Source organism: Ooceraea biroi, chromosome 12, assembly GCF_003672135.1.
Source record: "Ooceraea biroi isolate clonal line C1 chromosome 12, Obir_v5.4, whole genome shotgun sequence".
Classification (NCBI taxonomy): Eukaryota; Metazoa; Arthropoda; class Insecta; order Hymenoptera; family Formicidae; genus Ooceraea; species Ooceraea biroi.
The window spans coordinates 7,284,586-7,298,075 of NC_039517.1; the positions used below are offsets into that span (position 1 = coordinate 7,284,586).

General features: G+C 45.4%; 1 protein-coding gene across 7 annotated transcripts in view; it reads left to right on the top strand.

The window, feature by feature from the left end:
• The window catches only part of LOC105284196 (uncharacterized protein DDB_G0284459), a 60,559-nt gene that overhangs the window by 44,806 nt on the left and 2,263 nt on the right, over positions 1-13,490 (top strand). For 5 of the 7 annotated variants that reach the window (XM_011347533.3, XM_011347531.3, XM_011347532.3 and 2 more), the window contains 2 exons: positions 11,469-11,529; positions 11,823-13,285. In XM_011347533.3, the coding sequence (XP_011345835.1) occupies positions 11,469-11,529; positions 11,823-13,285 (1,524 nt within the window). Of the gene's footprint in view, positions 1-8,774; positions 9,295-9,744; positions 9,952-10,091; positions 10,272-11,468; positions 11,530-11,822; positions 13,286-13,490 lie in introns of all 7 variants that reach the window. The other 2 variants (XM_011347535.3, XM_011347536.3) reach the window with 1 other exon arrangement.

The following is a 13,490-nucleotide window of genomic DNA, read 5'->3' on the forward strand; positions in this document are numbered from 1 at the left end:
CATCCATCGGAACGGACTCGCGGCTTTTCTCTCTCGCGCGTTCACGGGTCGCGGATATAACGAGATTGATATTCCGATCGCAGCAGTAGCAACAGCAGCAGCAGCAATTCGCATGCTTCCTGCACCGTTTTAACCGATCGGCCGAACGTAGTTGAATCCGATATCTGGGATCTTATCGGACTCCTCTCGCACGGTTGATCGCGCGCGGAACTCCTTACGCTCTTGTGTCAAATTCAGTAGTCGCAAGTCGGTCGGCACGTTCTCTCGAGTTGCTCGCTGTTGCACGGAAGCTGCGTCGCTGCACTCCGGTAACACCGATACTCGTAAATTATGAAGTTGTTTAAACTTGTTTGAACTTGTTCGAAGCTTATTATCGAAAATAGTAGGAAATCAAAAAAGAAAAAGGAATAAACTATTTTTGTGCACACACACACACAAATATTTGTTTAAATTGAAACGATAGTTGACGTGAATAATGTATTGAATATCTATTGAATAAGTCATACATTTGCGATGTAATAAAAATAACCGTAAATTATATGATTTAAATAAAGTAATAGAATTATTGGTTTACGTCCAATAATGTTAATCGCCGCTTTTTGCGGATATGAAAAATCATCGCAGGAATCTGTGAAGTATCTGGTATCGTTTGAACCTTTTTCAATATTTCTATCTTAATTGTTTTTGTATATACTTCTCGCATTCTTTTATCGCTCAGTGCAAATGTCCTTTATTTCGTATTTGAAATGATTACCGTCGTTAGCTACGTCTCGGTCGAGCAGTTCCGCAATTTCTTACGTTTCTGGGTCGAATCGCAGTATCATAAGTCATCCCTGCGTGTTCAATAATACTCATCTCTTTCTCTCTCGACGTGTGTATTGCAGACTTAAATTGCAATACACACACATATGCGCGCCATATGCAAATCCAAGATGCAACGTGTTTCTCCATGATCTTTCTCTTGCTGTTCTACTCCGTGCAATTTCGCACTTATAAACACCGCATTTTAAAAATTCCTCATCTAGTGACTCTCTTTAATAAGGAGAACTCGCATCAAGAAATAAATTTCGCAGAGTTTTCTGCAATTTGTAACGTTGGTGATTTTCTCTAAAAACTTAAAATATTTTATATCAAACAAAACTGCGAACAACATTATCGGATAGATATCGGGCAGATACTGATATAATGTCATTGTATAAAGTCAACAATTACGAGAATGCACGTAATTTATTTAATTCCAAATTGATATTAATTCGTTATTAGAATTAGGAATTCGATTCATAATAAAATCAAAACATGCGCGCGAGCTTTTTAGTTCCTTTTTTTATCGTCACCACTGTTTCACAAACCCCTCAGTTTTCCCATAATTAGCGCGATTATTAATCACGGGCAAGTCGTTGGGCGATTAGATTAGACGGTATCCGCAGAACTCAACTCGGAACGGAATCACGGCTCTTATTCAGAGCGGAGGAACGGCTGGCCGATATCTTATCGCGTCACGTAGTCGCTCGCAGGTGCAATTTGCAATTAAATGCCGGCGAAACGGGGAATTATTAGATTGGGCATTCGGCCGAGCGAGTTGGTGAAAATTTCTGTGAATTTTCGCAACATCGTCGACCGCGCCGTGTGCAACACTCAACCGTTTTGTGTTAATGCACGCTGTTTAATTGCCGCATTGTTCGTCCGCGCTGTATTAGCCACGGCAGCCCGAATTAAACACCTCACCCGCAATTTATATAACGAGCGCACGGTCGCCGGTATCTCGCTCTGCGATCTACCATTTACTTTCTTTGTACGTACGTAGATCTGTGCATGTGCGTTTCAAGGGCAGGTGCACGTGTAGCTGTAACGCACAACGCTTCCCCCGAGACCCTCGTTCCGTGGTAATTTTGTTAGATTGCGCGAAATTCCCACTTTCACCAGATTTCAAATCAATCGCATCGCTGGTAGTCGATAGTTGCGGTGGCACAAATATGTCATCGTATCCATTTTCCAAAGAAATTGATTGTAATTTCATTGCAAAATTTCTATCTGTAAGAAACATTCGGTTGCGTTAATATAAAGGATACTTGTACGTTTTTATCATTTTATTATCATGTTATTATCATTTCATTATCGACAATGAATCATATTAATAGATTAGAAAGAAATGAAAACAAGCAACATTTTCTCATCTTTTCCAACTTTCATCTTTGTGACACAATCTCCCTTGTCAGAGAGGCGATCTGTTTAGATCTGTTCTCCGATGTGCCACTGCGAAGGAGTTACCGGTCGATCGCGATAAACGAAATAAAAGACAGCAAATAATAAATAGGAAAGGATCATAGGAATATCGATAAGCAATCGGAGAGCACGACGTGTAATTTCAAACCCGAGGTCGTGATTTTCTTTTTCAAGTGGACGCGCGCGGTAACACAATATCTCATATAAACTTTCTCACGACGACGTCGTCGCCTTACGATTCCTCGCGTGATGATCCTTGAGTTTCACGTTTAATTTCACCAAATCGTGGACGTCCTGCGAGCGGAATGCCTTCGATTTCTCGCCGATGATGAGGAGTATCGCTGAACCTCCCTTAAGTATTCACTTTCCATTTAATTCTCACCTCCCATGCCTCCTCCACCTCCTTCTCTTGGATGCTAATTTTCTCGCCGCCCATCGATGCACACAGAGCGGCGAGGCAACAGACGGGCGATCTTTTCCTTTTCTTTTTTTAAATTTCCGTTGCCGCGGATCTCGATCTCGATCGCCAGTATGCGGCGAACGGATTTATTTCGCGCGAGTTGCGGGAAATTCTGGCGCCGCCGTAAATCATCCCGCGGTGATGTTTCGCGTTTCGCTATCGCGATCGTGCGATCTTGCGCGAGAGCCGAAGTCACTTTCTTCCTGCGGATGCGTCTCGCGTGAAACGGCTCGTTGTTTATGCGCCGGAAAAAAGGCGTGCAACCAACCGGCTGGACCGTGCGTGAATTAGGAATCTGTCGGTTAGCTCGTACATTGTGAGCGTATATTCCTCTCGAACTCGCGAGATCTCGTGATCATAGCTGTAGACTGAAATAATACAGTATACTTTTCAACATTTTTATAGATTAGTATTAATTTTATAGATTATTTATGTATGATACTCTACTTGTGGCAAAAATATTATGTGAACTTAGTCATGAAATCTTTTTTTCTTTGCAAACTTCTTAATATTGAAAAAGGAAATTCACGCCTTTTGGAATGTAGTTTACATTTATCTTCAATCTTTATATGACGCAATATTGATATTCGATAACTCGATAATGTTGCTCGTGTGCGCTCCAGGTACGCCAGATTGCACTTAAACTTTCGAGATTAAAATATCTGAAGATTGCACGACCGTTTCCTGCCATTAAGCTACATCCTTTATTACGCTTGTAAACGAAATTAGAACATGTGAATCACATTTTCGCAGTATCTGAGTATAACCATGCAAATGACGTCGTCCAATCGCTGATATGATTAGACAAACGCGTTTTATTGCACTTCCATACGGCACATCAAAGGCATACCGATGATACGTTATCAAGACGAAACCAATCCTCTGATATAACAACTATTTCGTTCCAATCTGTCGCGCAAAGAATGCCGCTGTCCAAGTGAGCAACATGCGAGCAACACTCGCGGCATTAATTTCATTTTAATAATGTTTGATTAGGGTTTGATTAGGTTTGATTAGGGTTTGACAATTTTAATCGAGCGAGGCAATATTATCAAATTAATTAGTATTGCAACATCGTTATCGAAACGTGATTTTATCGAGGCGATTGTTTGAAAAAATACGTTGCAAAAATACAGATAGCGTCTGGCAGGAGACTTTTACTTTGTCGTGACGTTCGATCGACGGATCGAAAGGAGTTCGAACGCACGCATTTTATGGAAAGCAGGTAGACTGTCGGGTATATTAATGTCGCATTAATTCTGGCGGCGGCGCGCTTGGGCAGAGCGCCGGTTAGATCGGTGATGGCGAAACGCGTCGTGAGAACTAGGTGGACCTTAAAAAAACCGTGCGTCTCTCCGTGTCACTTAGGAGCAAGTTCTCTTTCTTTCGAAACGTGTTTGCGGGGGACGGTGCTGGAAGCGTGACCGCTGCGGCGGCAGCGCGTGAAAAGGGGAAAATAAAATGGCCGCCTGGCGTAAGGGTATAATCACCGTGTCTTTTTCTCGTGTGCACGTAGCAGTTAGAATCGCGTTTCGGACGTTCTGCGATTAGCGAAGCCCATAGCCTCCCACGATTTTCGACAAGCAAGATGAAACTTCGGAGTATAGCGCGCCACACCCACAGAAAAGATTTCTGGACTTAATGCTATTACTCTTTAATCTATCATAAAATAAGATCGCTATAGCGACAATCATATTTATTATTGAAAAGAAGCATATTTTAATCTTGAATAGAAAATTCGAAAATCTACATTAAAATAATCTTGGTGCTATCTCATTAATTTTCTCAGAAGGATTTAGATAAAAATTTGTAGCAAGTTCAAAATATTCTTGATTTAAGAATATTGTGAGATCTAAAAGACATCTTATTCTATTCTTGTAAGAGAATTTGTAGAATCTGCACAAAACGGCCAATATTTATGTGCTGTAATCGAAAATCGGGAAAGTGTTTCTGTTATTTACAATGAATAAGTGCAATACTCTACAAGAAATATTAAAAGATATGGAAATGTCTTATCCCGAATCTTATTTCTCAAGTAAGTATATTGTATATACTTACTTACATTTCCATATCTTTTAATATTTCTTGTAGAGTATTGCACTTATTCATTGTAAATAACAGAAACACTTTCCCGATTTTCGATTGCAACACATAAATATTGGCCGTTTTATCGGAATAAAGGACGCAGAAGCGCCGAGTCGACGAGCGACTGTGAGAAAATGATGCGTCGACATCGACAAAGCCTACTATAAAGTGGCGCTAATATCAAATTATTCTACATACAAGAATATATAAGCATAAATTTGTTATGTTACTCTTGTCTCAAGACAGTAAGACAATCTTATTTAATTCGAGAGAGAAGAATAGAAATTACTGATTTAAATTAAAAATTGTTTTATTTTCATATTTTTTATACTTGTAATACGATTAAATGAGTCAAGAATGTTTTTCGTCTTGTTATCAGAAATCCTTTCTGAGGGTGGCATGTCAATTTATATTCAGCGTAATATTTTTTTTTCTCGGCCGGAGAAACTCGCAAAGTTTCAACATCGTGATTCACCAACAATCGTTATGATTGTAGTAATTGCACGTAAGAGAGTTGCAGGAGTTGATAATTTATTACGGCGATAATATAATAAATTCCGCGTTCATCCGCGCTTTAACGCCGCGCCCGCGACAGTAGGTCCCACTAGGATTTAAAATCACTGCTCGTGTTCAACGACGCGTATGTTCGACCCGCGCTTCTCCACGCAGTTGACCCGCATTCCCGCTTTTATTTCACCGTGCTCTCCCCGGTGTTTCCTCGCTCCTGATTTCGTATCAGCTTCCTCGGCTTTTACAATGCCGCGGAAACGCGAGCGTGATTTCGCGCGTGGCGTGCCAGATTTCCAACATCCTCTTTTTCTGTGACGCAAATCGCGCGCGCCCACGCAGCTTCGGTGCGATTTGAAAGTACGCGCGCGTGCTCCGTTTCACGGAAAACAGCGCAATATCGCATAAAAAAGACAAAAGAACAAGAAAAAAGAAAATCGAATCGAGAAGAAATCGCCCGATGTTTATCTCCCGCGCGATTGCACAGCGATTTTTTCCTGCGTATCGCCGATCAACTCGCGCGGAAGCGGCGATACCGTAAAAAGGCGGATAGATGTTGGCGCGGCTTGAGAGCTCTTCTCTGGGCGTTGTTCCACGTTTTATTCCTGCCGTTCGCGTAAATTACGTCCGAATAATCGCTCCTCGCTCGTCGCGCGCGACTTTCACGCGGTCGTCCGCCTGAAAAGTTCAGAAATCACAATCGCGCAACGAGATCTCGCGTGGCTCGCGATTATTTTCTAATAGCGCATTTTCTAACAAATGTACGTGGCCGGGAGAGCACCGCGGCAGAATGTACAGCTCGAGCATTTCTCCCAATAATATATTTGCAATGCAGCGATTATCAATGCGATTAATAATACATTTCACGTCCGAGGCGTGTATTTTCATCGGGCGCGTTCGGAATTGCGAAACGCTTCTACGTCCGCAAATTGCAACCGTGATTGCACTCGAAGAGAAACTGAGTCGAAACTCTGCATCAGAAATCACTTTGAAGCTCGGAATTTCCTTCGAGAGAGAGAACAACAAAACATTTCGAAGCATAAAATCGAGAATGACGTTCCCGATCAAGAACGCGGCCGTCCGAAGGAATAGAATTACGCAATCGGCGTGATTATCAATTGCGAGACGTTAAAAAGCTCTTTACCACGTTCAGTCCTTGTTTCTTCAGGAGTTATCGGCGCAAACTACTTTCTCTCGACTGCGTAGAAAATTATTGTATTCCGCAATATCCGTTATGACACATACAGCGAGCGCGCACGAATATCCGCGTGTATCCGCTTATAACGTAAAATGTGTATTGATAGATAGATAGGTGCGAGCAGATTTGCGGGATACTATAATACGGATAGCCGAGCCGTGCGTGACAACCGCGTGCAAACATGCGTATATACGCGTACACCTCATAATTACGAGCCGAGACACAGGCGATCGTTCGACGTTCCGTTAATTCTGTCCCTCAACTTGGCGCCGCCGATCTACCGATTCGCCATAAGCGATTATTTTCGCACCTCGGATTTCAAATTTGAAGTCCCATTTTTGTTTATCGATGCAACGGCGCAAGGTAGGTAGGAGACGTAACGCTGTCTCGATCGTGCTTGTAATTATACGATTACATCGGGCTACCGGTTACGTAATGAAAGTCGAGCGCGATCGTGTCGGCTTCGAAAGAACAATTCAACTTCATCCGCGCGGAAGAGGTAAGATTAACAATCGCGAACGCGAATTGCAATTAAGAGAGCACGCGTTTCCTTGAGAGTGGAAGTGGAATCACCGACGTGATCGGTATCGAGGCACCCAGGCAGTTTAATTTCTCCTTTGTGTCACGTACAGCCACCACCGTCACGGCGATGTTACGACAAATGTGAATGTACGATGCTTAACGATTGCGCGAGAAGCATCACGGAGGTGTTGAGCAAATATCGTGGGCGATATTACGTAGGTCGAATCACTCGATCCGAAACGACTCGACCCGCGCACCCCCCGTGTCCCCCCTGTGTTCCCCAGCCAAGCCTGGTACCGAGCCACCTCGACCGACGCGGAATGAAGAAATCGAAATTCGAGTTTTTCCCACGAGAGGCTTGCTCGTAAAAATTTCATCCAGAAAGGCCAGACGTGCGAAATTCACTTAGCCGAGACATCGAAAGGAGAAAAGAAGAAAAAAGAAGTACGGGTTCTTAAGCACGCGGCCGATCGATTATGCGAATTGGAAAGTGCCTTTTTAAAGTTCATTAGCAGCACTTCAAACTTCACGAAGCAGACAGTCGCGCGGAACGAGAGGGGAGGGAAATGATGAAGAAGAAAGAGAAGAAGAAGAAGAAGATAAGCGGGAGGGAAGACAGTTATTTATAGGATTTTCGAGGTCAGCGCAGAGTGCCGTGCGGCGATCTCATCGAGATCGACGACGTGCAATTTGGCTTGCAATCGCGAGGATAGGAAGACGATGGGCGAGGAGAGAGAAAGAGGCGACGCGTGGGAAGCGATCGGGATCGCGTGGATCCTTTATAGGTCAGGGAAACGAGGACGAGATGCTGCTGGCTGGCTGGCTAGCCGCTTGGTCCGTGTGAAGTTCTGTGAAAGGGTGCGCAAACTAATTGCGAAAAACTGGGTATCCCGGCCCGGGCTCGTGATGTTCATTAAAAGCGGTCTTGATTGTTCTGTCAGTTTCTCCCGTCTTGCGGCGTTTTTGTATTCAATGGAAAATCTCGTTAATGCTCGGACGGGATGCCAGCCGAGAGATAGCGAATGTATTTACCCGCGTAAATTTGCGGTGATCGGGAGACCGACGTGCGTGACCACATTCCTATGAGGACGCGCGTAGAAAATCGAATCCCACGCGTCCGAGCGGAAAATCAGCCGAGATGATTGATGAAGTCGCGCAAGGAGCTATGGATTCAGTATGAATCCACGAGAGACCGATGTGATACCGCGTATTCTTTGAAGACGCGTAGAAAGTATTGTATTAACGCGTGAATGCCGAGTCCAGTCAAACACGAGCTAATCGCGAAGAGAAAAGTTCATCGGATGCTCGAACAGGATCTTAATAAAAAAAAACATAAACTCGTATAAATTTAAAGTCCGTTTACCTTTATGATAATTAGGAAACAGTCTCTTTTGACACGCGTATAGGCTTTAATCCCCTTTCAAGATTGAAAAATATATAAATATAATTATAAAGTTAATTATAAATTATGATAATCGTGGGACTTGCGAATTCAGTATAAATTTACGGTATTCCAGAAAAACCGGCTTGATATTCTTTTAATATTCCTTATACAAGGAATTCAAGTGACGCTTTTAATATCCAAAAAACAAAAAATTTGGAAAAATTTCATTGTCTATCAAATAAAAACTAGATTAAACCTACGAATGAGAAGTCGGCCACCGCGAAGCCGACGCATAAATCTCGCGATTGGGAAACCGTCGTGGCGTCACGCCGCTTCGACGACACGTGTTTCCAGGCAGCGGGCTCGCATAAAATCATTTCTCTGGATCAAATCAGGACAACCGCACGTGCACGTGCAAGAGGAACGTGAGAAGAAGAACCACATCGTCGCGATCCGATTACCACCAAGTGTCTCGCTACCGCCATCGTCATCATGGTGGTGTCACATCGCGAGCCCAGCATATCGTCGAACATACGGGCGATAATCGAGCAGTTGAACCTGAATCCGGTTGAAAGGCGGCGGCTGATCGACAGGACCCGACAGGAGGGCAAGGCGCGATGCAAGAGCTACCCGGACGGCATCCCGGGTTTCCCGGTGGATTCACAGTCGCCACGGATCAGCATCGGCGTTTACGGTTGCTCGGATCGGAGCACGGGATTCGAGATGCCGACTCCGATCAGCGCCAGCAAAGCCACGCCGACGCGCAAGATCGAGATCGAGCGGGCGAGATCAAAGGCGGACGCGCGACAGAGGCTGCCCGCGCAGAAGAAGGAAGCATTCGTCGCGTGCCAGGTGACGAAAGAGATACCTGCCACGCAGGTGAAACGAGGACCGCGAGAGGAACGCGCGAAAGAGGTAAATCGACAAGATCGTCGATCGCGTCGATCGATCGCGCGGCCGATTCGCTCAGAGGGGATGCGTTGCGGAGACAATACGCGTGATTTTTCATCGCGAGTAATCGTGGATATTTGCTTTGGCACTTGTGAGATTTATTTCCGCTCGTTTATTTGCGACATTTGTATCGGATCAAGTGCTTGAAGCGATAGCAGTAATTAAACCGCTAGATTGGGATACGTCTCAAGATATTTTTATATAAAATTTATCAAATATTTTTATATCTGATTTTATATAAAAATATGTATTAATTTATCGCAAAAATGCATCACATCTACGTTGAAGTAACATGCTCGAGTAACGAATCCCGTCGATCGAATCTCCGCGCGAGCGAAAGTAATTCATCGATCGTACGCACCTACACACGCGACGAATGACAGTGGAATTAATCTGAATATGTGAAAACTCAAGGGCAAGTTTGAGTGCCAGCCGATCGTGTCGATCGGATTCCTTAACAAGGAGACAACCCTTAACAAGGATGAGAGCTGTGCGAGATCAACGACGACGATGACGACGACAATGCCAACGCCAACGCCAATAGTGACAAAGATCGTCCCAAAAAGTCAACGGATGCCGCAGGGAGAGAATACGACTCGAATTGACATCACTATGATCGAGGTAATCGATCAAACGAATAAATAGCGGGAACCTTAGAGCGAATCGCGATAAATATTCTTTTATTCTTTTTTCAACGCGCATCGCGTTAAAAATTAGTAACGAATAATTATGTAATCGATCTGTGTGCACGGCTCTGCAAGGACAAGGTCGCGGACGCATCAGTGGTGTCGGTCAGATCATTGTACAAGATCGAGGATCGTCTCAGATCGAAGCAGCCGGAAGCTGTGGCAAATGTCAGGATCCACCGAGCCACGAGGGAACAGATGATCACGAGGCAGCAGATTCGCGTCGACGACACGGTCGAGATAATCGATCGATCGGTACGCAATACCATCTTAAACATTATTTTAAATCATCATAAGAAAATAACATGAAATTGATATAATGAAAAATGTCTGATAAATCCACGGTCGGTTTACGAAATCGATGAAAGAAATTTTGTCCTGGAGATTTATTTAAATTAATTGAAGATTTACTGAGTACTAAAAACATTTATATTACGTAATGCTAAGTAATGCAAATTACATGTAAAATAAAATTCATATTAATTAGGTAATTTCTGTTAGAAAAAAACTCGATAGTGTATATATAGCACTAAATCATCGCGTTGGACATGCAAGCGGCTTTTAACGGGTCAAGGGTTAGTGTTCGATTACGTTATACGATCGCGTCGCTCGTTCGTGCCTCATTTAGCGTGCCGCGTGACGATCGGATCGCGTGAATCGCACACGCGATTACGCACGCGATTATGAGGATCGGCGAATGGATCAGCGTACCCATCTCTCGCCTTTCTATCATTATCATTATCATCGTCATCGTCATCCCACTCGCGGTGCGCGCGCAATCTCTCTTGCGCTTGGTACCGCTTCGGTACCGAAAGCAGGCGGCGGCGACGCACCTGCGACCGGTTTTCGAAGCCGATCCCGGTTAAGTGGCCGCGGCGGTCAATACCGTTAGAGACCGACCGAGCGGGCGACGTGCCAGTCGAGAATAACGCCGGTAACGGCGTCGCGAATTATGATCGTTACGCGTCGCATCGCGGCGCGAACTCCTCGCTTCTCATCGTCGTCGTCGCGTCGTCGCGAGATGCAGCGCGAAGACCCGGCCGTGCATGACGCGCGACGCGATTCGCGCCGGGATCCGCCAAGAGAAAGGCGGATGGCGCCTCTTGGAGTTTCCCCTCCGAGCGATTTATGAATCGTAATAAACAGATTGCAACTGTATGATATATTGGTATTACCAGGGCTGCGTATGAATTTTCATGATTCCGATTTCCATTAAAGAGTATGAAAAGATTTGAAATGCGTATGTGGAGTTTCGAGGAGTGGGAAGATGGATGAGAATGTAGCTCTCTCTCTTTCGCCACCCAAAGGATTCGTTCCTTTTTTCTTTGTTTGTTTCGAGTAATTTATGAGCCCTGAATGATGAGAGCGGAGGATCCCGGAATACGTTGGCATCGCGTGCTAATTATAATTCTAGGATTGATTAGATGTAATAGGAATGGTTTTTTTATGCAGATTACGAGAACAACAAAGGACACGCACGATCGGACCGTTCCGGTAGCCAAGGAGGATTTACGTAAGTTTTGCGGAACGCTGCACACGCGGTTTCGTTACTCCACTCGAAGTTACTCAACGATCGAAATTACTTAATCGCACTTAAAAATTTGTTTTTGTAAGCGTACTCTTCTCCTGCTCTTTGTTACGTTGAACAGTTACGTTCCGCGGAATTTTTCCCGAACGTTTGATCAATTTCGTGAATAGCTGTATACCGGACGCAACGGAAACGCATTACGCATTACTCTCGTATACCTCGCACGCTCTACATTCGCTTCTGAATTGACTGCAATTCTCTCTTCTCCACCTAAACAGCGGAGTTAGAAAGCGCGAGCCTGAGTCACACGGCGGCGCACCACCGGATCTCGGTGCGACCGAAGAACCGGCGTCCGCCACGTCGCACCACGTCAACTACAACATTAACAACGACAACGACAACTGCCATGACGCCCAACGTTTCCAGCTCGCCATTGATACCGCCGACCATCGCGGAGGATACCCTGGACAGTCTGGACCAGCAACAGCTGCAGCAACCGCCGCAGTTGACCAGCAATGCAGCATCACCAACAACGGAGACACCCAAGTCCGTTGGTGTGATCAGGAAGTCATCGAGCCGGCTGTCGCGCAACTCCGACATCTTCGAAGAGCTGGAGTCGCGGCTGCCACGGAAGGCGAGTGCGACCTCGTTGTCGCCGGATAGCTTGGATGTCACGACCACCTCGCGGAGCAGCACGGAGACAGCGGCAGCAACTGTCGAGGAGCAACAACAACAGCAACAACAGGCGGAGGTCAGATGGATATCGGTTAACAGGCGGCCGTCCAACCGAATCTCCAAGGGTTCGGACGTGTTCGAGGAGTTGGAGGCGAAGCTGCCGCGCAGGAGGTCCTCGTCGAATCGGCTGTCCAAGTCGCCGGATAGTCTGGACTCAGCGCCCGGCTGCTGGTTCTCCAAATCCACCGACGAGGGCTTCGACAAGCTGGCGGAATATGAGGAGGTGGCGAAGCCGACTATCGCCATCAGGCGACCGCTGCTGCATCCGATCTCCAAGTCCACTGATCGCGTCTCCAAATCGTCGGATAGTCTAGAAGCGATCGAGCCGCTAGTCAGCGACGACTCGATCGAGCGGCGACGCAGCAGCTTCGACTTTCGAGCGCGCAGGACCTCGAAGGCGATGTCCAAGTCGTCGGAGAGCTTCGATGCGCTTGAGCAGAGCAGCTGTGTTGGTGAGGTGGTCGGTCTGCAGGAATTGCAGAAGAGAAGCAGCGTATCGGATATTAATCTGTCGCGCGGCAAGAGATTGTCGAAGAGCATCTCCAAGTCGACCGAGAATTTCGAGAGGATCGAAATTGGTGATCTGAAGGACGACGTTGACGCAGAAGTGGTACTCGACGACGACGCAGTACCAAAAGCGAGCGGCAGACGAAATGCGAAACGAATGTCTTCCGAGAGCTCGGACAATCTAGATGTAGAAGATAGATTAGAGAACAGGAGAGTGAGGAGGACGCCGAAGAGGATACCGAGCACCAGCGTAGTGGACGTGATGTCCACTACGGAGGATCAGGAAGCGGAGAGACGACCGACTCCTACCAGAAAGCCATCGAGACTCCAAAAATCATCCGAAAGCTCGGAGCTCGGTAGCACGGACACGTTGGATTCGGAGAGGAGAAACAAGTCGTCAGAGAGCACCGAGACGCTGGACAGTCTGGAGAAGGACTTGGAACAGGACAGAAAGGATGAGGAGATCACGGAGAGCGTGATAGACAAGCGTGAGAAAAACGTAAGAGTTCGGAATAAAAATTTGCATTAACCATGCCTTTCCTTCCGTCTTTATGTTCTTCCGTTTTAAAAATTGCGTGACTTTTATAAGCGAATGAAGAAATTTGAAGATAATGAGAAAGTTAGCTCGAGAAAATTTGCTTTGATTTTTCGATAGATTTTTAATAATCTTCTTTGAGCGTTTTTCAAAATAAATTTCTAATGAT